General features: G+C 44.6%; 1 protein-coding gene across 3 annotated transcripts in view; it reads right to left on the minus strand.

Annotated features, from left to right (window-relative positions):
• The window catches only part of CRY1 (cryptochrome circadian regulator 1), a 48,120-nt gene that overhangs the window by 8,035 nt on the left and 14,338 nt on the right, over positions 1-25,747 (minus strand). For all 3 annotated transcript variants that reach the window (XM_069082013.1, XM_069082012.1, XM_069082011.1), the window contains exons 2-6: positions 8,772-8,880; positions 4,988-5,130; positions 2,862-3,046; positions 790-878; positions 18-158 (exon numbers count right to left, since the gene is read on the minus strand). In XM_069082013.1, coding sequence (XP_068938114.1) covers positions 18-158; positions 790-878; positions 2,862-3,046; positions 4,988-5,130; positions 8,772-8,880 — 667 coding nt within the window. The remainder of the gene's footprint in view (positions 1-17; positions 159-789; positions 879-2,861; positions 3,047-4,987; positions 5,131-8,771; positions 8,881-25,747) is intronic.

Here is a 25,747-nt window from a genome sequence, read left to right on the forward strand (position 1 = left end):
CGAAACAAGGGTCCTACCTTTTTGTAAAGGTCTGTCAGCTTGAAGTAGAACAGACGGCAGGAGAGACAGCCAAAGCGCAGGTAAGGACTAAGGCCAGTTGGGCTTGCCAGAAGGGAATTTGCATTCATCCTTGGTCTTTCAAAATTTGCGACCCAAGCCTAAAGTCACAAAGAATTTTAGTTAGTTGTTTTTCCCAAGTGCAGAGGAGAATTAAGAATCGTTATTTTACACAGCTCTTCTTGGAGGATAAACTTATTCCATATGACAATCCTCTAGACCACGCCTCTGCTCCCTGCCTGGGACATCCCACTTCTGGGAAAGCACAGCTGCCCACATGGGGCTGAGCTGTCTTTATCATGTCTGGTGAGATCATGGTTAGGAGACAAGAAGGGAGATGGGCTCCCTGAGGGCACAAGGGATTTCAGACATACAGACCCTGGGCATCACTTGGCACATAGTGGACACGATGCCCCAAACTGAGGGCAACAGGTCAAAGAGATGAGCCGTCCCGTTCAGGAAGGGGATCACAGGTGTGTGAGGACACACTCTCATGGGAACCAGAGCCCGAGGAAGGGGATGGACATCTGCACAGCAGAGATCCAAGTGGCCCAAATCCCTAGCGCTCAACCAGCTGCGGCTTTCCCCAGTCAGGTTCAAACTGTCTCAGAGTTCTCTGCTCAAATTATAGGGATCTAGCATCCAGTTTCTACAATGCACATTTTTTTAAAATGAAGGTTGAGAAATCATTTTTAAAATTCCAGGTTAGCAAAAGAGCAGAGATCATCGTACTTTTCTTTCCAAATGCCTCTCCAAGCGCGTGAGGGCTTCTGTCTCCCCGCCAGGCCACACTGCAGAAGGTAAGCCATCTGTATCAAAACCTATGGAAACAGAAAAGACAGCTTTAGAAGTCAGGGAGGTTGCCAGAGATAAGAGGGAAGCACTTAGCCCAGTGCCTGAGCAAAGGTTAAATGACTGATGTAACCTCAGCAACCATATGAATATAAATAAAATGACTTTTGTAAAGTACTGCAGCGTTTGAGAAATGTTTTGCACATATCATACGATTCTCACAACCATCATGTAACATAAATGTAAGTATTATGGTTGCTAGTGACATCTGGAGAAACTGAGATCACATTCTTGTGGTCATGTAGACACTGCTGGATGTGGGACTAGAATTCAGGGCTTCCTGATCCTACTTTATTCACAAAAAGAAGTTGTGAATAATGCCGAAGATTCCTTTCTTCTCTCCTCCCTTTATACTCTCTCACTTGGTGACCTCATGAGCTCCCATGGATTCAATGACCATTTCTAGGCAGATGTTTCTCAAATCTGCTTAGGCAGCCCTAACCTCTCTCCTAAGCTCCAGCCTCGCATCTCCAACCGAGCCTATTGGACACTGGAAACAGGACGCCCCCCGGCCTCTAGAAACTCACCATGTCCAACACTGGACCCATTGGTCTTGTGCTCCGAGGCCTCCCCTTTCCCCAGTTTTCCTATTGGTGTTGAGGGAGCCACCTCTATGTCAGTGTCTTCCTCCGGTCCTCTCCGCCTCTCACCCCCCTCACCTCATGTCCAATCAGCTGCCACATTCTGTCTTCTCTATTCTAGAAACACAAGCTGGCACATTCATGCCCCCCTCCCCCCGAGATACCAGCCTTCACTACACCATGACTGCAAAAGCCTGTAGGCCTCTACTCAGGTCTCCCCCACCTCACTCCCTCCTCCACAAATCTGACTGTCCTCAAGCCCAAGTCTGACCCTTATCCACTAAAATCCGTCACCTCCTCAGCACCTGGTCTCTCCTCCCTTTCCAGTGTTGGGGCACCTTTGTCAGCGTCCAGTCTGTGCTCCAGTGACCCAGGCCTCCTCACTGTTCCTGGCACGAGATGCTCCATGCCCTGACTCTGGGGGTATTCACTGACTGTCCCCTGTGCCTGGAACGCTCTCTCTGTCTCCACCTCCCAGCTTCCCTGGCTTCCTTTAAGTCCTAGCTAAAATTCCACATTGTACAGGAAACCTTTCCCAGCTCCTCTTAATGCCAGCAACTTCCCTTCAAGAGGACTGTGAGCTGATCCTGCATTTGTTTCCCTGTGTCCTCCCCATCCCGTGGGAGCTCCTGGAGGGCCTCCTCAGGCCTGGCACAGAGAAAGCACTTAGTGACGCTGGTACAGATCCTAGGCTTGGCCCTGTCCTTGAGACCTGGACCAGATGGCTGCAGGGCTGGATCAGTCTTCACATGGTATACCTATGCAGACATCTCTAATGACTCATTTTTCAGTTTTCGACTTTCATTTAGCATTTCTCATTTTCTTTCCTTGGTTGATGGGTCATGTGTGACATGGCAAAAGGACATCAGCTGGGTGCTGTGACTGTGTCTAGACTTAAATTCCAGCCAGAACTGCTAGTTTTAACATTTTTATTCTAAACTTAACAAACGCCCAATAAATTAATGGGCATTTCCACATATGAAGTAGGAAAGAAAGAGGACTGTACATGAAGCTGCCCCCTCTGTCCTGGACAGTGCTCAGCACAGCACCTGGCACACGGCAGGAGCTTAATAAACGTGTGCTGCTTAACTGGCCGGACAGATGGTTCTTCCTTTTAAGTTTAAAGTTCAGCTCAGAGCTTCCAAAGGTCTGTTTGTCTGTGCGTTACTCTGTTTTCTGCACTTCTTTCTCCTCTGTCACTGCTCCATCCCTCCTCAGCTCCTCTACCCACCCTGGCAAGAAGAAAAGAAGAGAGGGGAAACAAGACTTTTGTGACCAATACACCATCGAGCACCCGCGCCCAGGCTGGCCTGGCCCATTGCAGGGCCGGCCCGGGGCCTTCACCTCGGCTGAGACGCTGCTCCAACACACCTAGCTCCTCCAGGGAGGGCACTCCGTACTTCTCGTCGTGCTCGTCGCACAGGGGCGTCACGCACTTGTGCATCACTTCCGGAGTTATGGTCTCCACTGGCGTCGCCAACGGCTCCATTTTGCTGATCAGAGTTTGGAACCTTTTATACGTCAGAGGTGGTTGTCCGCCATTCAGTTCTATGATCCTGGGGTATAAAGGGACACAACGGCTGGCATTAGTATTAAAAAAAAAATCTATTTTAGGATGAATATTTAAAAACCCTTAAGATGAAAGATGAAACTGGAGCGGCCAGGTAGCACAGCGAGTAAGAGCACCGGCTCCAGTGTTGGGACGACCTGGGATTGAATCCCAGGCTCACACACTCAGCACCCACCCAGAAACACCTGGCCGTGTAACCTTGAGCAAGTTACTTAACCCCAATTTCTTAGGGGCGGCCAGCTGGCGCAGTAAGAGCACCGGCCCCAGTGTTGGGATGACCTGGGATCCGATCCGGGCTCAGATACTCAGTACCACACCCAGAAATAACTGGCCGTGTAACCTTGAGCAAGTTACTGAACCCCGATTGCTTTTAAAAAAAAAAAAGATGAAACTAATTCCCAATCAGCTTTGGGAACATCTCCAGCCAGATGCAGAAAAAGGAAAGTCATTTGTGGTACTCAATAAGAATCCTTGTAATAACACCTAAAGGGGATACTCTCTCTCTCTTATACATACATACACACACACGCACACACACACACACACGCGCGCGCGCGTGCACACACACACACTCTCTCTCTCTGTAACCATCTCTTTCTCTCTCTCTGTCTTTCATACACACTCTCATCTGAAACATGAATAGGGAATGGGTGCTTCAGGACAGGGATGCTTGTATGGGGTGGGTGAGCAAAAGGAAATCTCCCTTCTGATTCTCTCCTGGTCCCCATAATGTTTCCCCCAAAAACATAAATTTAAATTTGTCTGTCCCTTTGTAATCTACTGGAATGTGTAAAGGGCTTCCATATATATAATAGTACATACAGCCAGCTAATCTCACTGTCATTCATAGTTCAGACTCTAACCTAAATGAAATATTTAGGAAGGTCTAAGGTCTGTCTATCTTACTCTAAGTATAGATACAATTACATAGACTTGAGAACAAAATGGATCGACAATGCTCACTACATTCCCTATCTTTCTGCTGACATGAATGAGCTGAAACCAAGGGTAAAAGCTTATTCCTAAAAAGCAAACTTGACGTTCATTATCAAAGATATTTTGAGTTCTAGATGCAAATGACGACATGTGGTAGGTCAAGATCATGATTATTTTTGCAAAGACACTGAATAAATTACTTTGGTGTAAAGTATGCCAACTGCAGCCTGGTAAGGCAGAGGATCTGTAGGACTAATCTGAGAAAATGAGCATCTAACTAAAGGAATACCAATTCATCTATAAAGACCTCGAGGAATGATAAGATTTCTGTACCATATGTTATGTTACTTTGTACTTATTAATTCAAGAGATATTGATTGATTGACTTCCTACTATCAACCATGAATTGCACTAAGTACTGTAAGGGGATACAGACATATTGTATGACCCAAGGTACTGTGTGCACCTCACTGGACACCTGTATTTATTAGAGTAAGACAACACATGTGTCCAATGAGGCAGAGACAAGCACTAAAACTGGACAGGAAAAGGAGTGATCAGTGTAGGCCAGAAAGAAGGGGCCAAGCACCTCTCTGTGACTGTGGCCAGCAGGCAGGCAAACAAGCCCACCATGGAATGCTGGCCTTCCACATGGCAGCTGGTTATTTTCTTTCAGCCCACCAGATGAACAGTACAGTCACTGGTCCAGCTACACCACAGGGAATTCCCAGAGGGTTGACCTTGCATTCCTGACGTTGGCCTGTTCTGCATGGGCAAGAGCCTGAGAGATGGAGAGGAGGGGCAGGGCATTCGGGGTAGGGATGGAGGGAGCAAAGGTTCAGGATGACTGAGGAAGGTTTAACTTGTGCTTCTTCTTGCACAGTGCCTGGCACCTTGCAAGCACTTTCTAAATGCTGACTCATTTATTACTATAGTGTCTGTTCGCTTCCCGTGTGCAGGTCTACTTTTAGGATCCCGCCATAGAACTTACTTGTCGAGGTCGTACAGAGTGTGTGAAATCCTCACGATGACCTCCACCCCTGCCTCGCTGGCCAGTTTCTTAATAGCTGCATCGCGTTCCTTCCCAAAGGGCTCAGAATCATATTCGATAGAAAGCTTAGCGATGTTCCATTCCTAAAATAAAAGGATGCAAACAAATTTCAATAAAAGGTTTTTTCCTATTATAATAATAAAAGAAATAATATTATAATAATAAAAGAAATGCAATTAGGGACGAGTCTTCTGTAAAGATACATTTTGAACACCATTAATTTGTATTGATTCATTCCCTTTAATCACTTTGTAAGTCTCTAAAAACGGCTGCTCACATTTACAGCTTCTATGGTGACCTCACCTCACAACAACAGTAAGTGTGAGCATTATATGTTAACGATGCTGTCCATGGAAACATTCTCTCTTGCAAGCATTTTCTCTCAAGGAACACAGAGAAGTAAATGAGCTGGCAGGCTGATTAAAGGAGGTGCCTCATCAGACATCCACTGGAGGCAGGAGAAGACGATGAGAAGGCGAAACCAAAAGCTATGTTCGAGGACAGGTGAGAGATTACACGTCCCATTCGAGAACACCTTATCCTTGGATGTTGAACATACTTATCTGATTCCCTAATTTGAATAACTCTACATTGAGGGCAGTATCAGACATTTATCTTCAGAATGACATGAGGATTTTATGTACTGAAAGGATTGGAGTGTGAGGGGGAGAAATTATTGTGGAAAAGAGATCCACATCCACCTTCCTCATCACCATGTGAAATCTGGATTGAGTAAGATTACTGACTGATTAATGATTAGTTTTAATCACTGAAATGAGTATCTATGGATCAGATTTGGATTTCATTATGTAGGCCTTAGGAATAGTGTTTGTTAAAGACCTTCACACTCAAATTTCAAGGGCTACAAGCTGGTCCTGTCTCTTGGGAGAGACGAGGAGGATGGTGGACGATGAGTTAAGGATGGTGGACGATGAGTCAGCCTGGGCTGGAGATGCTTTGCCCAGCACTGAGTAAAATGGTGTCTGGCCCAGGACTTTCCAGAGGGTGTTACTCAACTGTATTTTCCCCACTGTTGGGGATTCTGGAGACCCCCTCTTGCCAGTCCATGTGATGTGTGCCCACCCTTCACCTTTCTTATAGACCAATCATAGTCATACTTTCACTTGTATCACTGGGCCTTATATAACCACCAAACTATACAAAATTCACTCTGACTGTAAGGTGTGTCTGGTCACGGAGGGGCCATTAACCTCTATTATTAGCAACTGCTAGCTTTGATAATAGATTATGCTTGGACTTTTGTGCCTCGGATTTCCTCGGATTCACAGATTTTTATAGTGACAATCACAAGTAACAACTGCTGACCTACTGCCACCAAACGGCAGATAGAGACAGGGGTCCTGGCAGTGTTCCCTCCTCTCCCTCCCCCACACATGCCCAGACCACTGGTCCTGCTTCTAGCCCAGCTCTGCCAGCCATCATCTGGGGAGGTGACTGTGGTGGACCAGCCATCTCCCCCAACTAACTGCTTTCACCTCGCCCCACAGGGAAGGCAAGACAGCCAAGCTGGAGTGATATGGCACCCTGCGGGAGACACAGGAGACAGGATATACCAGGAAAGTCCAACCACCATCTCCCCTCAGACCCCAGTGGAGACAGCCCTAGACCCTGAACCCAAGGCCATGGGAAGAGCTGCAATGCCTGCAGCCAACATCCCGGGAAGCAGCCCTCGGGGTTAGATGAAGCCTGGCAACTGCTCCTAGCAATGCTGTGGCCACAGCTGCAGAAGATCCAGAAGAGAAAGTTCTTGCCACCCAAATCTGTGGTCCTGTCTAATGGTTCCAGTGAGGAGGCTTTGCTGCTGTCCCCTAAAGGCTGTGTGGCCTTCCTCAGACTTGCAGCTGAAGCCTGCTCTGTGTGTTGGATCCCCATTAGACATGAGCCCCTCAAAGGCTTTTGTATCCCCAGAGCTCAGCCCAGTGCTTGGCACAGAGTGGAGGCTTTCTTCTCCATTCATCTCCACTTCATACTGGAAGAGTGTGGTGAGGGTAAGGGAGGAGCTGTGGGTGACCCCCAGGTCAGCAGTTTTGGCTTGGGGTGCCCTAATCATCGGCGCCATCTTTATCCTTTCTTTCATTCTGGTATTGGTTTTGATGATCCAGTTGATGAAATACTTGGATACAAAGTATTGAAATGGCAACAGAATTTAAACTCAGGAGAAAACCATAGCCCTTATAGATGGGGTGTAGACAGGACCAGATGCAAAACGAGGTTCAGTGAAGAGACAGGGCAGTAGTCAATACGCTAAGACTGGAAATGCCGTTTCAGTAACACAAGAAGCACTGAGAAGAACAGCTTTTGTCACTGGGTAGTTCACGCCAATAGGAAATTGGCAAGGGACAGTCAAATCATATTATTAGCAAACCATGGAAATCAGAGATAAAAAGCCTCATGGGCCTAAAAATCTACGACTTCATATTCATTTTTGCTAGTATATCGACAGCAAAAGCATTACTTCTACTATTTTAGACAGAATACATCAAATTTCTTATTAGGGAATCTAATACAATGCTGTGTCTGCGTGCACGTGTGTGTGTGCGTGTGCGTGTGCGTGTGTGTGTGTGCATGTGTTCCCATGAGCAGAAAGTAAGTCAGTCTGCAAACTGGTAGGCAGGATCTGCCTAACTTGAGAAAATAGTATGAGAGTTTAAAACAATTAAAGGTATCATATTTTTGAAAAAACTGAATTAAAAATAATCCAATTAAAATCTGGATTTAGTAGAAATGAAAGGCATTTTATTCCTAATATTACCGTGTGCATACACACATACACGGACATGTACACACAAGGGTTTCTGACTTGCTTTCCACACCAACTCCTCAACGTAACTGAGAGACAGTGGGGCTCGTGAAGAGGTAAAGTTGTGGTCTTAAAGGCCACATGTAAAGGCCATGAAAGGTCAGGAGTGCGGTAGAAGGGTGGGAGGGGAAAGGGAGACAAAACCACTGTCAGTTCAGATTGCATCTTCGATTCTACTTAGCAACAGCAAAGTCCTCGTGGCCCCATCTAACACCAGTGAGAAAACAGTTATTCCTCTCCCCCTCCCACACTGGGAGCAGAATAAGAACCTGGGCCCATTACCAGGATGGCCGGGTACATAGGTATAAGAAGAGCGAGAGAATGGGAGGCATGTCCCAGAGAAGCTGAAAACTGTGAACATCAGACTCACTATTTGTTAAATGAGGATAACAAAATCCGAGGAAGTTGTGAGGAAGTGTTTTCATGAACCACACAGCACTGTTGTTACTGGGCAACAGGAAAGGGAAGGGGCCAGACAGATACCGTGTTTCCCCAATAATAAGACACTGTCTTATTATTTTTTTTTGGACAGAAAAACACCAGAGGGCTTATTTTCAGGGGAGGGCTTATTTTAATGAACATTTACAGCAATTTGAGAGGGCTTATTTTCGGGATAGGTCTTATTATCGGGGAAACACGGCAGTAGTCGGGACACCTGGCTCGTAACCCTAATCCTAACAGTAACAAACTATATCAATGTGAACAATTTCACTACTTCTCTGGGACCTGCTTTTCTTGTGAGTAAAGCAACTGGATTAGATGGCCTAAAATCCTGTGAATTAAGATTCACCAACACAGCTTCTGCTCCCTTTGTCCTTGGCTAAACTTTACACACCAAGTACAACATTTTCATAGTTGAGAATAAAGAATGTTAACGCATCTGTCCAAAGTTTTAAAACATACCTTGAAAAGTCGAGGAAACACATCTGCGGGCTGGCCACGGATTACAAACAGACGAGAATTTAATTTTCTTAGATTGGCATCAAGATCCTCAAGACATTGTAGCAGAAATCTAGAAAGGAGGAGTTATTCATTTAAGAAAAGTTACATTGCATTACAAGTTCTAGAAAGGCAAAATAGAAAAGAAGCTGACATTTTCCCCAACATCTTTTTCACTGAAAAATCTGAAAATCAGAGGCAAATGACAGTACAGTGAACTGTGCACTGGACTTGGAGTCAAGCTCTGAGTTCAAATCTGGCCTCAGGCACTTAGTAGCTCTGTGACTCTGGGTAAGTCACTTAATTTCTCTCAGCCTCAGTTTCCTCATCTGTTAAGATGTAGATAATAGCTCCTTCCTAGGGTTGTCATGAGACTCAAGTGAGATATCTGAAGAGTGCATTGCAAACTTTGGAAGCCTTATATACAAATTAGCTATTATTATTAAAATTACAATAAACCATTCACAATTACAGTAAAATTCTAAAACTTCATATAAGTGGGAAGGTACAGATTGAAAGTTCTCAATACAGCATTTAAGAATGATCACAAATGTTTTATCTGTCAATATGTAACTTCAGTAAGACAAAAGCCTGAAAAGCAGTATATATAAATAAATTATATATATGTATATGTATATATATATATATATATCTATTAGATTTTTGGAGAATAAAACCAGTTTAGATATGTATGGATAGTGTGTCATGAAAGTCTAGCATTTCTTCTACTGGAAAAGACTTATGGCCTCCTGGTCATGGCCAAGGACTCCATATATTTGTCTAGTAAAATTACTAATTATAAACTCTATCAACTGAAGAAGTAAGTAAGCACTTATCCAACAAATACTTGGTGGTCACTCTGTCCAGAATGCCGGTGCTACAGAAAACTTGACCAAAGAATAAAACATAGTCCCTGCCCCTAAGGGGTTTACAGCCTACTCCATGCCAGGCACTGCGCTCGGCACTTTACAAAGATGGCCTCATTTGATCCCTATGAGGTATGGGCTATTAAGCCCCTTTTTATAGATGAGGAAACAGGGCAAACAGAGGTGAAGTGACTGTCCCAGTTCACAGAGTGAATAAGCATCTCAAGTCAGACTTAAACTCAGGCCTTCTTGACTCCAGGCCCGGCAATCTCTCCACCAAGAGAGCTGCCCCTAAATCAGAAAAACAAGCCCAACACACGTGAAATAACTAGAGAATAATTAAATGTTGCTCATAATAGGAGTTTAGAGAAAGGAAATACCAGCAGGGACCCAGGTGGTCAGAAAAGGCTTCATATACGAGGCAGGCCTGTAGGATGTTACTGAAGCTGCTATACTTCAGGTTTCTTTGAAGCCTACAGGCAGTAATGGAAGACGGCTACCATATTCAATGATTGTTCAGAAGGGAGACGACTCGCTAGGGAAGGGAGACTAGGCTCTCCACTAATGACAAATGGTACAAAGTTCTGAAACAGCCCTTTTCTTATATATGATACACTCTAAAACTAAGAGCTAGCTAGCATTAACCACAATGGGAAATGCTCCAGGCCTCTCCAACACCTATAGGAAAGCAAGGGCATCCAGGGTCGCCACTCCTGCTTCCTATACAGACAGATACAGTGACAATATTTGTGAATCCATGGCTGTACAGTTTCCAAAAGAGGAAACATCTTCTCACACCCTGCTTCTATCAGTGTCCCTTGATTTCACTGATTTAATTTCCTTTCTCTAGTTTCTGTACTTGATCTTAAGGGCTATTAGAAAATTTTTCTCTCTAGCCCCCTTTGAAGCCAATTCCCTAAAATAACCTTTTTTTCGTTCTTCATGAATATGTGCCTGGGAATATGTGTTTCTTTATCTTGACATGAAAGCTGTCTTAGAGGGGTCAGCACACTGGATACACCCATTTATTCTGGTTTTTTTTCCCTTAAGGAGCATTAAAAAACTACCTTTGGGGGGAGGCCAGATGGTGCAGTGAGTAATAGTGCCAGCCTTGAAGTCGGTAGACCCAGGATCGGTTCCGGCATCAGATACTTAACACTCACACAAAATAACTGGCCATGTAACCTTGAGCAAGTTACTTAACCCCAACTGCTTTAAAAAAAATAAAAAAAAAATACTACCTTTGGCTTCTGATTTCATTTATCTCTTCTCCCCCGGGATGTGTAGGGAGCACCCTGAACCTCATATCACTTCTGGGGGGAAGGGGTGCTTTTAGCACAGCATCAAAGCATCGACATTCTATGTAATTATTCCTAGCCAAGTTTAACTGCTGGCACTAAAACGTGGTAATAAATAAATGCCCGCTGAAGAGAAGCTTTCGCTCGTTTGGCAGTAATATTTCTAATGACCATGAAGCAAATAAAACCAAGAGTTAAACAGTGGAATGATCAGTAAATTGGCTTGCTGAATTATTCTCCCAAAGTACTAGCTGGCAAGGGCAAGCCAATCTTGGTTCTTCTTTTTGGCCATTACTAACGTCTCTTTCCTCACCAAAGTGTCCCACAAACAGGCGACTATAGCATCCTCAATGCCTGCCTTCATTCTAGGGGACTTCAGCACACATAGTGCCCTTCCCTCCCTCACACACCGTACTCACTTCTCACAACTGACCCTTCTGACCTCAGTCGTAAAGATGGTCACAGATCACACCCAGAGACATCCACAAACGCACCAACTCCATGTTCAAACACTCTGAAATCACCTTATCTGACCAGGCTTTTATCTGTCTGGAGCATTCTACTTCTATCTTGGCCTCTCTTTACCAAACCCTACTGTGTCCATGGGGGCAGCTGGGGTGGGGGTGCGGGGGCGCCATAGTACACAGAGCACTGGGCCTGGAGGCAGGGAGACTCTTCATCTCAAGTTCCAACCCAGACTCAGACACTTACTAGCTGTGTGACCCTGGGCAAGTCCCGCAACCCTGTTTGCCTCAGTTTCCTCATCTGTAAAATGAGCCGGAGAAGGAAATGGCAAGCCACTGTGGTATCTCTGCCAAGAAAACCCCAAATGGGGTCAGGGAGAATTGGACAAAACTGAAAAATGACTGAACAATGTCTACAAGGCATGGTGACCTCAGTTCTCTCTCAGGTAATCAATTCTGCTCTAGCCCCTCTCTCTTCTTTTCCCCATCTTGAGCCCTTGGTGACCCATTCAGCTCTAAACTGCCCTGCTCTCTCCAGTCTTTGGCCCTCATCACATCAATTGTGCCCTGCCTTGTGTCACCCCCACCACCTTTGCTTCTACATGCATGTGGCTAAAGGAAGAAGCAAAGCACACAGCTATTCTGACTGGGGCTACTACAAATTTATGTTACACCATCTCAACGGGGCCCTCACTGCTGCCTGGCAATCTCATTAGACCTCCCTGATCAACTCACTATCCTACTCTCCACAACAACTTCCAAATCTCTTCATCCCTCCTCAAAACTTCCATGGCTCCCCCACCATCTCAGCTGAAAACTTGGCCTAATACTCTGCAGAAAAACGGAGGCTATTTGCTCATCTCACACCTGACACCTTCTGCTACCTTTTCCTCCTCCAGCCTGTCTCACATAAAGAGGTGGTCCCACCATGCCATCCTGTCTCCTCCGACATCCTTCTCTTACTTTCTACCTCTCCCTGTCTACTGGCTGGTTCCCTGATGACTACATGTTTGCCCAGCCTCTGCATCCTCACCCCCCTCCCCCCCCACACATGATCCTTCCATCCCTGCTAACTACCCTCCTATATCTCTTCTTCCTGCATGGCCAAACTCCTTGAGAAAGCCACCTGCATCATGGGCCTCCACTTCCTCTTCTTCACCCCTGCCCTGGAATCCAGATTCTGACCTGGTCCTTCCACTGAACCACTCTCTCCCAAGACACCAATGAGCTCCCAGTGGCCTCACTCTACTTGACCTCTCTGCAGCCTCTGACACTCTCAGGCACCCTCTTCTCTTTAAGTTTAACTCTCCTGGTTCAGGATCCTCCTCCACAGAAGACCACCCCTTCTCAGTCTCCTTTGCTGGATCCTGTTCCAGGTCATGTCCACTAACGGTGGGCTCCCTACTGGGCTCTGACCTGAGCCCCTTTTTCTTCTCCCCCAGTATTACCTCACTTGGCGATCTCACTGATCTAATGACCATCTCTATGCTAATGATTCTCACATCTACCTATCCAGGCCTAAGTGCTCTGCCGACCTCCAGGCTCCCATCTCCAACAGACTTTCAGACATTTCTGACTGGATGTCCAGTAGACATCATAAATTCAACATGTCCAAAACAGAATTCATTATCTTTTCCCTTAGCTAAATCCTCCTTTCTTCCAAACTTCCTGGTTTCTGTCAAGGCATCACTACCCTACCAGTCTGGGTTTGTGATCTCAGTATTCTCCTTAATTACTCTCTCCCTTTCCCCATATATGAAATCTGTGGCCAAATATTGTTCTTTCTACCTCTGCGACCTCCTCTGCATCTGACTTCTCCATACTCACACAGCTGGTGCCTTAGTTCTAGGCTCCAAACTCCTCTCACCCAGACTATTAGAACAGTTTTTGAAGTCATCTGCCTGCTTCTAATCTCTCCCCACTTAACTCTACCCTTGACAATTATGCCAAAGAGATTTTTCCATAAGCAAACATCTGACTTTCCCAACTCAAACCAGCTCCAGTGGCTTTCCACATTGCTGCCCATTTAGCAATAAAAACCCTGCACAAACTGATCCCAGTCACTCTTTCCAACCTCACTGGACATTGACCCCTTTCCCATGCTTGGCTTTCCAGTTAAACTGGCCATCTTCCTATTCCTCATACACGGCACTCCATCTCCCATCTCCACTTTTTACTCCCTTCTTACTTCTGCCTCCTAGACTTCCTCTCCACAGACTCATTCAGGAGACAGTGCAAGCACCACAAGAAGCTTGTCCTGATCCCCCCAAATATGAGGAAGGACCCCCTCCTCTCAAATCCTTCTGTTTTTTATTGTTCTTGTGCCCCCAGCACCCAGCACAACTCCTGGCCCATAGGAGGCACTAAGCCAATATTGCTGATTGATTCTCCTTATGTTACAGACATACACTGTCTCTCCCATTAGAACATGAGGCTCTGCAGAGTAGGGATTCTTTGTATTTGTAGCCCTACTACTGCCTAGCACATAACAGGACTTAAGAAATGCTTGACTGCCCAGACGGATGGCACAGGCACCCTGCCTAGCTCCTCTGCTCAAAGAAAAGATGACCCTGAGTTGGATTTTCCAGGGACAAATTACATAATCACCTTTTTGTGATATAGGGCAAGCCAATAAATCTGAGGGAAAGGAATAAAAAGCTTTCCAAGGTATTCCTTCCTATGGGGAGTTTAGGAAGTGTCAACAAATTAGACAAAGACAAAGTTGCTCTCTCATCCTGCTCAGATTTACAAGTCGGCCTCTGGATAAATCCTTAATCATACACACATGGATCTCAACAAGACTTAACTACCAACAGCATGCCAAGCACTTGGAATAGAAAGATGATAAGAAAACAACCTCCAACTTTCAGGAGCTTATCCTGCTCTATGATGGGGGAAGCTGGACACACACCTACTCAGGGAAGACAGCGGCTGACTATTTATTGGAAGGGCTTGGAGGAAGGATTAGATTTATTCTGTTTGGCTCCTCAGGCCAGACGCAAGACCAACAGAGGAAAGGTACAAGGAAGCCAATGTGGTCTTGGTCCCTTGTAGAGGGAAGGAATAAACATTTATATAATGCCTACTATGTGCCCGGCACTGTACTAAGCACTTTTTACACATATTATCTCAGGGGAGGCTGGGTGGTGCAGTGAATAGAGCACCAGCCCTGGAGTCAGGAGGACCTGAGTTAAAATCTGGCCTCAGACACTTAACACAAAAACTAGCTGTGTGACCTTGGGCAAGTCACTTAACCCCAACTGCCCTCCAAAAATAAAAAGCAAAAAAAAAAAAATGTTATCTCACTTTATCTCACATAACACTGGGAGGTAGGCACTCTTACTATCCTCATTTTACATTTGAGGAAACTGAGACAAATACGTCCAGTGACTTGCCCAGGGTCACAGAGGCAGTATGCATTAACGGCTGGGTTAGAAGGCAGATCTTCTGTATCAAGAGGCATAAAAGGTGCTAAGTCCATGTCACCCCTCCCCTCCCCACCCCAGCTTTGGTGGCCTTCCAGCAGAATCAGATGAACCCTGGATGGGTGTGTTACAGTGGGAAGCCTCCTGCAGAGCTGCCGAGGTCTCTTCCAACTCCAGTTCTCTGACTGGACATGGGAGGAGGGTGTGGAGGGAGAGTGGACACTCAAAGATGAGTGACCAGTGCCTCAGACTTGGGTGCTTGCCAGTCTGGTGACCCCTCAGCAGGAATGCTATTAAGGGGATGGGGGTGAGGGTGGGAGGGGGAGGCAGTTCTCTTTCTGACCCACTGAGTCTGAGATGACTGCGTGACAGCTGGTTCAGTGGGACAGACGAGCAGAGAGGCCATCTCCCAATTCAAAGCAATTCACCCATCATGTGTGAATCTTGAAGTTTGCAGGTAGGAGTTTTACCAGAATGAAGAATTTCATTAGTTTTTTATTTTAATTTTTAAGTAAAACAAACTAGATCCTTATAATTTAAACTGATGACCCTCGATACTTTTAGCTGATTCACCAACATAGTGACATTACAGTAAAGATGAATTTGACAGTAGGATCCCATTCTTACATTACTGTTCCTAATCTTCTTTGAACTAAGGTTCAAAATGTATCCTACAGATAATTTCTTTCTCCCAATAGTAATCAGAAGTGAATTTTCATAAAATTTAAACTCTCAAAGCTTACAACATTCCCAAAGTCAACAGGAGCACCAACCAAACATTGGTAGTAATGAGGTTAATTACAACACCCTGTAGTAACCCAATCACCGATGGAGAAATGAACCCTTCCATCTCTTCTCTCAAACTGAGAAGGGCTCAGGTTTGGTCAGCTCTCAGGATAATTCAATGCCTTCCAAATATAACCTTGGGCCAACACGTACTTTAAATAGGCGCATGCACTTGGACACTCTCCAGTTCTGCTTAGCTCTCACATCTGCCCCCAAAGTTTGTTAGCCTGTTGTCCTCATGTACAACAGGGCTGGTTTTTAAATAGGCCACTTGGTAGTGCATACTACAATACAGCCCCTGACATAACAGTCCTATTTCTGTGCAAGCACAGTTCTCATCCTATTTAATTATACCGTGTGATTGTACCCATTTTAAAGCAGTCTGATGAGGTCTGGATTAGAAAATGGATCCATCTCCTTCAAATTCCTCCAATTTTCCTGAGTCCCTTCTCTCTCCCCCATCCTCAACATCAGTGTTGCCATTAGGAAAAAACGACACAAGGTTAGCTTCCTTATACAACTTCCAAAAGAACATTTCAATATGAATCAACAGAAATAGTTTCTTAAAGTAGGTCGTTGCTGTAGCAACCAGTGGGCGGCTTGGTTTATTCCCCGTCACAATGACCTACTTTCTCCCTCGTGCTAGAACAGCTTTACGTAACTAGGATTTTTAGTTCTGTCTATAAAAGTCAAGAAAAGATAAAGGCAAGTTACAACATAATCCTATCACCGCTGAAAACAAGGCATTAAGAAGCAGCATGTATTGTACCAGAATAAAACCATATGGTCCCATGCTTCGGTTTGTAACTAATTCAGTAATGAAAACTATACTTAGGTTATCTAAACCAAAACAATTCCTGGTGACCCTGAGAGAACTGCATGGAAAAGTCTTCCCCAAGTCTTCTCTGGTGAAGGATGACAACTTAAATTACTCTCTATGTGGGAAATCATTTTTAAAAACACTCGAGAGAAGGGGACCGTGGAGAAAAGTCTCCATTCACAGTTTAAGGGTTGGAACTGAAAAGGTAAAAAACTGAAAACTTTCAATGACAGTCAGCAATTACGCTCTCTCTGAAGATATGAAATTTCGCTTGGTCACTTTTATTGGCCTGTCAGTCTGCCTCTCCCTCCCATGGACGATTTGTTTGAGGTACCAGGCTCTTCAGGGCAACTCTCTCATGATGGTGTCTGAGTAATGGCAAATAACATGTGTTTGTTGCTAGGAGGGTCTGACTGCTCTGTGCATCCTGGGCCACTGCATTTCTGGCACTACCGAGTCTCTGATTTTCAAAATATTCACAATCAATACTTAGGACATGCCTGTCATGTGCTTAGGCCAAGAGTTCTTTCTCTTGACAAGCTTTTGATCTCAGGGGCACAATAAGGCAGGTACTCAAATACAAGGAGGCAGACAACACCAAATGTCAAAGGCAAGGTTCCAATGAAGGGCTGAGGGAAATGGAAGTGAAATGAAAGTGGAGGGAGGCAGGGAAGGCTTGCTGAAAAGGGAGCTTTCAACAGGACCCAAGGGGAGGCCATCCCAGGAAATCAAAGAGCCAGAGCAAGGCAGGATGATGGCGAAGTATAGGCCAGTCTTAGGAAAGGATGTGTTGTCTAGGAGATAAGAGGGGAGCGGGGTGAGCTAAGGCTAAAAAGACAGCTCCGTTATTAGCGCCTTCTGGGAGAACTCAGAGAGTGAGTGCCATCCTCTGAGTCGTACAATATTAAGATTAATCTGGAAACCACAGAATGTAGACTTGGGGAAGGGAGCTAAGTGGGTTCAGATGGTCAGAAAATGACCGCAGTATTTGAGGAGGTAAATAGGCCTGGAGTAGAGTGGTTAGCAATGGGAGTGCAGGGAAGAGACAGGAGGAGAATCTGGCAAGGCCTGCATGCCAAAGTGAAGGGAGACTTTCAAGCTTCACTACTGTGATTAGGAAGACCTGGGGGCCATTAACCGAAATAAGAGAGTCATGAGGGGGGTGAAAGTTTGGGGAAGATAGTGAGTTTGGTTTGGACATGTTGGGAAGATGGACTTAACCCAAAACATGGAATTCATCAGTTCAACTGTGTTTATTTTTGATTTTGCTTTCCTCTTAATTATTTTCTGTTTTGTGTTTGCCTTTCAACTTGCCAATTCAAATAACATTTATTAAGCATTTATTATGTAGCAAAGCACCAAGATACAATCTGGGATTAAAAAAAAAGTTCCTGCCCTCAAGAAGCTTCTATTATCTGCGGATGCAGAGCTAACCACAGAAGACTGGGGAAATAGGAGGCAGTCTGAGGAGGAGCATTTGTCAGGAAAGGCTGCCCTGAGTAGGCAGAGGGGCGCTTGAGCTAAGGCTGGAAGGAAGGTGCAGATATGGAAGGAGTGGTGAGTCAGGTTGGAAAATAGAGGGCAGGAAGGGGAGTAACATGAAATAACAAAGCAAAGGCCAGCTGGAGCCAGACTGCAGAGGGCTTTAAATGCCAGGTTAAGTCTGTACTTTCTCTGGGGGCAATAGGGAGCACCTGAAGCTTCTTGAGGGGGGAAGTGACCCATCAGACCCATGGCCTTAGGAAGATTTTATTAACTAACGAAGATGGATTGAAAAGGAGAATGACTGGAAGCAGTTGGAAAAAATTAGGAGGTGAGGTCATGTTCTCATTTTGGTAACTTTACTTTCATTTCATTCCAATACAGTAAGCACCTGTCACACACCCAGTATGTACAGCTGATAGAACAGGCAGCACCTGCCTTCCACACTGACATTCTAGAAGGGGCAGAAGGAGCCTTTAATTCAGGCATTATTCAGAATGTCGTTTTTAGTTTCCAGATACATCTGAATGTTGTAATATTTTCTTTACAGATTATTATTATTATTACATTGTGATTTGTAAGCATAGTAATTAAAATGTGTCTTTGCTAATTCACTTATAATTTCTTTGTGTCCTAGAATGTAATCAATTTTCAAGACCTATTTGTATTTGGTGAGAAAAAAACAAACAAACCCTTAACATTCCTATTCAATCTTCAAATCCTGTTTAATTCCATTTCTCCAGCACTGTCTTATTTATTCTGTTAGTGGAGCTGTTGCAAACTTCTACTATTACTGATTTTCTATCAATTCTTTTTAGCAATTCAGTTAACTTTCCTTTTAAAAACTAAGTTTCTGCAGTAAGTAATATTGTACTATTGATCAATTGTGAATGACTTAGCTCTTCTCAGCAATACAATAAATGATCCAAGACAATTCCAAAGGACTTACGTTGAAAAGTGCTACCCACCTCCAGAGAAAGAACTGATGGAGTGTGAATGCAGACTGAAGCAGAATTTTTCTTTCTTTCTTTTTCTTGTTTTTTTGGTCTGTTCTCTTTTGCAACATGGCTAATATGGAAATGTTTTGCATGATTGTACATGTATAACCCATTTCTTGCCTTCTTAAGAAAGGGGGAGGGAAGGGAAGGAAGAAGAGGATTTGGAACTTAAAATTTTATAAAACGAATGTTAAAAATTGTTTTTACATGTCATTGAGAAAAAAAATAAAATAAAATTCTGAAAAATTGTGTTTCCGGGGCCTGTCGATATTTTAGTCTACCTCATCATCTTAAAACTAGGTACCTATTTTTGCATTAGATGTGTTTCCAATGAGCTACTGGATTGTATTTTTCAATCCATTCATTAACCAGTTTTCTTTAAGTAGGGGAATGAAAATCATTCACAATCAAGTCTTCAAGCGTTTGTTTTAACTTACCTTCTCCTATTTACTCTTGTTAATTTTGTCAGGGAGGAATCCCATTATCCTTATCTCACAGATACTAATCCATTTCCAAGCTACACATAAAGTTCTTATCTTCTAGACTATTAACCTTTATAGAATCTCAAAATTGTTGAGGACCTCAGAGGCCATCTAGTCCAGGGGACTGTAACCTGGAGTCTGAAAACTTTTTTCTTTTTAATTTTGATGACTGTAATTGTATTTCAAAATAAGTGTTTTCCTTGGTAATCCGATGTATTTTATGCTTCCCCTGGCTGCCTGCCAAGGCAGCCAGGCCCTAAAGAGAGTGGAGAAGCTGGAGCCAGCTGCACCTGGGCCCCAACAGCATGGACAAAGTCTCCCAGACTTTGTTTGAATGCCTCTCTGCAGTGGGAGCCCCCTGCTTCCAAGGCTGCCAATTCCTTTTTTGGAGATCTCAAATTCTGAGAACGTTTTTCCTTATACAATCTCTACTCATTGCTCGATGTCGTGCTCTGGGGTTAAGCAGAGCCCACCGAATCCCTCTTCCACACACCAGACAACTACAGTTCCTTCCCCTCGCTCGCGGCCCAGCATCTTCTGGACACTGGACACCATTTCTCTTGTCCCTTCTACCATACGGGACCTAGAACTGAGTGCAGGGCTCTAGAAGGGGGGCTAACTAGGGCACAGGATGGAGGGGCTGCAGCCTCCCTTGTCCTGGATGCTGGGTCTTTCTTGCACATATAGCGTACAAAGTATGGCGGGCAGTACCGTGCTTCTTGGCTTCCTCATCATGCAGAGGGCTGGCTCACCGTGAGTTCGAAATCCCATAAAACTGTCAGATCTTTTTCAGACGATCTACTATCTAGCCGTGCTTCCCATCACAGATTCAAAAAGACTGAATTCCTAAGCACGAGAATAAAAGGAAAGTTCTGAGCAAGGACCACCAGAGGGCCGTCCTCCTCCTTCTAGGTCATAAGAGGGCCTAAGGAAGAGTGCAAGTGGAGGGGCCTCCACATTTGAGGAGGGGCTCTGACCTGGGGGAGTCAGGAGGCTTGGTTTCACATCCCAATTCAGATACTAGTCTGTGCTGTTGGGTAACTAGTCTAGGTCTCCCCTCAGATACTTCCAAGGGTTGTGGAGAGTAAAGTACTCTGCAAAACATTAAGGCACTTTAAAAGTGGGATAATTAAGTGATAATTAAGCTCTAAGCCAGCAAACTGAAGTTCTGTATAGAACTTTCTAAGGGTGAGTAAGAGGTGTCCAGCAATGGAAGGGGCCAAGGAGTCCTGAAGGAAGCCATGCCCATGCCGGCCAGCTTGGATCATCACTTATATGGACCAAGCCCATCTAGGGTTCGACAGGATCTCGAAGAGTTCCTCTGGTCAAAGATTAACTTCTCAACAAAACGATTCCAACCTCTGAGGCTCACCATGCCCCTTCTCTGGGGACTGGTCTACCCAGTGCCTTATTGCTTTTCCCGGTGACATCAGACCAGGTCCTCTTCCCTTCCCAAGGACCATATAACTCAGTGTCAGGCCCCTAGCACTACCAGTCTGATCAAAGGGGTGGGAAAATCTCTAGCAATGCTTCTCAACAGTACCCAGGTTTTTCCTGTCTTTTCCTCACTCATTCCCCTATATTGAATCCCTGTGAAAAAGCAATATCAAAAAAGTTATTTCTGCTCTAAAGAACATGTTTTACTAACTTCAGAATTTATGGTAAATATTCTTCTGGGAGACCACATGGAAATAGTTTAAAATCAACACTGTCATCACCCCTCATGTAAGGCTCAGATTCATCCTCTGTGTGGATACAGCTGGACACGCCTGACCTTTACCAGCATATCAGATAACTGCCGGAGCTGCCTTAGAGGAGAATTCTGTGTAACTTGGGCCTCCCTGATCCCAACAGTACACAAAGGTATTTATTAATCTCGCTTTCTTCCCTGTCCCAATTTTCGAAGCATCCTGTATTATGATACCACCAGGCTAAAATCAAATAAAACATCTTCTAGGCCTCGGGATTTAGAGGGAACCCAACAAGGCCAGCATGACATGTGTACAACAACGTGCTGTACTCCTCGGTCCAGAGCCTTTGGTGTGATTCATGGTGATCTTGGAGACAGCTTCTTTGGGCCTATTAGACAATGGCCTTCCTCTCATCAAACCCCTGCAAGCAGTCTGAAAGACAATTAGCATTCGTCTCACTTCCTGAGCCAGGACAAAATGTTTAGGACTACTAAAGATGGTCAGTGGCTTTCATAAGGGAAAAGTCTGGCTTGCCAGCCCAAAAAAATTAAATAAATAAAATCACTGCCATACTGACAATGTGCCCCACAGTCAGGAAGAGAGTCCCCTCCTTCATCCACATCCTCTCCACTCTCACCTGCTCCCCTCCATAGGCAGTGTGCCCATCCCTGCTAACATCATCATTTTTGTACCAAAAGAGGTCCCAAGTGTAAGCTCTCCTGACACTAACCATTTCTATGACTTGTTCTCACCTCCATGCTGCACACAGATCTTCAAATCTCCAAAGTGGCTGCTGAGCTCCCTGGGCATCCATGCTGGGAATAATACACAGCTATTTAAAATTTTTAGAGTGCTTTACAAGTATTATATCACGTGATCACTGCAACTACCCTGGGAGGGAGGTGCTGTTATTATCTTCATTTTACAGATGAGGAAACTTGAGGCATAGAGAGGTGAAGTGACTTGCTCAGGGTCACACAGCTAGTAAGTATCTAAGCCTGGATTTGAACTCAGGTCTTCCTGACTCCAGGTCTAGCATTCCATCCACTGTGCCACCAGAATTATCTTGTAGGCCTCTTAATTGGAATGGCTTATTGGTATCTACTCCAGCCTCCTGGGCTGACTTCCTAGGCCACAGCATGTGCCCTGTGCTTTATCTGTTCCTCTGAAATCTCCTCTCCTCCCATTCCCGGTGCAGGACAATGCGATTTTGCCCCAGTACGCCAACTTCCCAAGATGCCCATGAACACAGGTGTAGTCACCAGCTTCTTCCCTGGGTTTAACTGTTCAAGATCACCCACCCCGGGATCCTCTGTTGGCCCATGCTGCTACTCACCACAAGCCCCTCTAAGTCACCTCTTCCAACATCACCACTGGTGGAATCCCCACAAGACTGGATGGTTCCTCTCAGGCCACAACTACACTTCCCACAACTGCTTCTGCCCCAGTTGTAAATATTCTTGACTATGGGACTGAACCTGGAATCTCTCTGGGTTTGCCTGGCCCTCTGGTATGTGACATTTTTAATCAATGACTTATGTGAGTGCCCAGGCAGCTATTTACCAGATTTACAGAGGAATATCTTGAGGGTCCACCTGGCTTTCCTCTCCTCTGAAACAATGCCCAGACTGAGCTGCCAATGCTCCTTAACAATCTTATTTTTTTCTGTTTCAAGGAGGGTTTTCCTGTTGGTAAGAATCAGATCCAGAACAGAATTTCCCTTCATTTCTAACACTCTGTTAGCTCTGCTGCTGTGAGAGGAGGGAGCTTCAGCAGCCGTCTGGGTAAGTTAGGTCCCCCGTCATTACTTTGTCACACCTCTCCTCCAGTCTTGTGATCAGATGACCAAACTCATTTAATTCCTCCTTCTGTCCAGGTGGTCTGTAGCCCAGTATCACCTTTGGTTCTTCCTTGATTCATCTTGACACAAATGCTCTCAACGCCCAGTTTCTTAGAATTCTTCTCAAGAATACACCTTCCTAACACAGAGTGCTCCCCTATCCACATTCTCTTATCTTCCTCCTTTCAGAGCTAAGTTCCAGTAATAACTCGGAGGCCAAGTTTGCCTCCTAAGTCAGGTCTCCATTTCATCTTGCTTTTTACTCCTATTTTGAGCATTTGTCCACATGCAGACATGAAGTTATTGGTGTTGTTGCTTTTTTCTTGGATTCAGTCATCTAGATGTTAGGTAGCTCCACTGTCTTTTTTAGGCTGTACCTACCTTATGGTTTCTAGCTTTGTATACTTGGGCAAACAGCTTCCCCAGCAAGCCCATTTTCATTTTAAATCCCTTCTGATTAGATCTGCAAGTCTTCAGGCAAATGTCTTTTTACTAGCCTCATTTATGTATATGCATGATATCCCTGCCCAAGAGACCCTCATTCTTATACTGGAAGTCATGGCCCAGAAATTCAAATTCCTTTCTTAGCTGCCACAGTCTTAATTGGCTGTTGGTTCTCAAATCTGCCTCTAGTCCTCACCCTTTGCATCTATGGTAATGGCAGGATCACTAAGCCCTCATCAGCCTGCACAGCTTTGGTGTCATTTGTGATCAAGTGGATCACATGCATCAGTTCTGATGAGTTTTGGAAAGTCCTCAGCCACATGCAGAGATGTACCCTGGGAAGGCAACATATGCAGTGGGGGTTCAAGTCTAGGTTTCTCCTTAGCCTAAGGCTACTATTCTTTCCACTCCACTCCACTCACTTAGTCATTCTGTCTCAGGTCTCCCTGGGTCCTAAGTCAGGCTCCCTAAGAGTGTAGGGAACTCTGAAATCTAAAATGCTTTCCTATATTATGAAGTAGAAAAATTTAATAGGCCCTGAGTAATTAAGAGATAACAATCACAATATCCATTTTGCAGGGGGTGTGAATGAATAGTGACTACTATAAGAAGATAAAATTGCAGATCAATCAACATGGAAAATATTCTGGAACACTAGGGAAGGAAAATTTCCAAGTAATGATCATACTTGCATTTTTTAAAATCCTTAATAAGTATGAGAACAAGGGGCAGCCAGGTGGCTCAGCAAGTAACAGCACTGGCTCCAGTGTCAGGATGACCTGGGGATCAAATCCAGGCTCAGATACTTAGCACCACACCCAGAAATAACTGGCCATGTAACCTTGAGCAAGTTACTTAACCCTGATTGCTTTAAAAAAAAAAAAGTATGAGAACAAATAGTTCTCCATTAATAGCAGGGATGCAGAAACCCACAGAAGAGAGACAGAGAGCTTCTAAATGAGAAAAACACACAGTAGAAAGAAAAACGATATTGCTATATGAGAATAATGCAGACCAACTTGACAAATGAAGACATGGAATATGCTTTTCTAACAAAGATGGTAGGAGGGGAGGGGAGGAACTGCAATTTTGAACTTAATTCTGGAAAATGAGCAAGAAAAAGAACCCAGAACTGAGAGTTAGGAGCCCTAGGTTCTAGAATTCTAGAAACCATGTCATATGAAGAATGGTGGAAGGAATTTTGAGTGACTGTCCCGGAGAAGAGAAGACTGTGTATATAATGTGCCTCAGGTATTATTAACCACAAGAGCTTCTGGTCAATACTTCCCTGTTGGGAGAACATGAGTCATAATGGGGTCTGAACCTAGCAGAGTGGGCAAAAGTTAAAAGCACCCCTGGGTTAAGTGTGAAATATTAATTGGATCAAGTTGGTGTCCAACTGGCCCAGCCTTGCAAGTGGGGAATTGGCCGGAAAAAGCACCAACCTGGAAGCAAGTGCAAAAAAAATAGAGGTGGCTAGAAGACCAGACAGAAAAAGGGATGGACTGAGTCTTCCCTTGATGCTAGATAGTGGCTGGCTTCATGGTGGGGTCTGGTCCAAACATTAGATTAGTTAGGAAGAGGACTAGACATGGAAACTTTGTCAGACTTTCACGTTCTGTGTTTCCTTTTACCTTATTTCCCACGGTTGCTAAGGAAGTTCCTTGGAAAAAAAACAAAAATCCAACCTGTTGCCACAACATTGAGGGAAACAAAAGGAAACATCCATTCAAAGGCTGGGTGAGGACTGACGGCTGGAAGACAGCCTGCCACTGTGACAACTTTGGGACGCCTGCCAGTAAAGATTGAGCAAAGTGGCAGAGCGGGGCTGGGTTCATGTCCTTCCTCCTTGAGTCATTCTCCTTCCTAAGGATCCTGGGAGGGAGTAGGGTATTCTGGGCAGTTTGGGAAGGAGGCCTGGTGGACCAAAGGGAAGAAAGTTCAACACTGCAATGCACAAATTCAATGGGATATGAGCTTCCTATCAATTAGAGGCTAAAAGACTATGTCAGGGAATCTACAAAGGAAAGCCTTATGTCAGGAGGGATGTCACAGTTGATGACCCTAAAACTCTTTCCAGTGGAAAAAGACATAGCCCCTGTCACTTTTAAATTAAATTAAAAATTAAATCATGCCAACAAATGTATAAGAACAAATATAAAATACTAAAATAACTCTCAGTTCAAGTCCTTTTCTAGATGATAGAGGGCCCAGAAGTAACTGGGCCTATTAAAAAGCAAAGCCACCTGACAGTCAGGTCCAAATTTTAGGAAATAGCTTCTTCATCTTGCTATGGAGCCTACAGAGAAAAGGTAACCACATCCAGGTCAGAAGGTATGACTCT

Source organism: Petaurus breviceps, unplaced genomic scaffold (genome assembly GCF_028583685.1).
Source record: "Petaurus breviceps papuanus isolate PSGF00001 unplaced genomic scaffold, PetGlider_PUasm1.0 156, whole genome shotgun sequence".
NCBI classification, from domain to species: domain Eukaryota; kingdom Metazoa; phylum Chordata; class Mammalia; order Diprotodontia; family Petauridae; genus Petaurus; species Petaurus breviceps.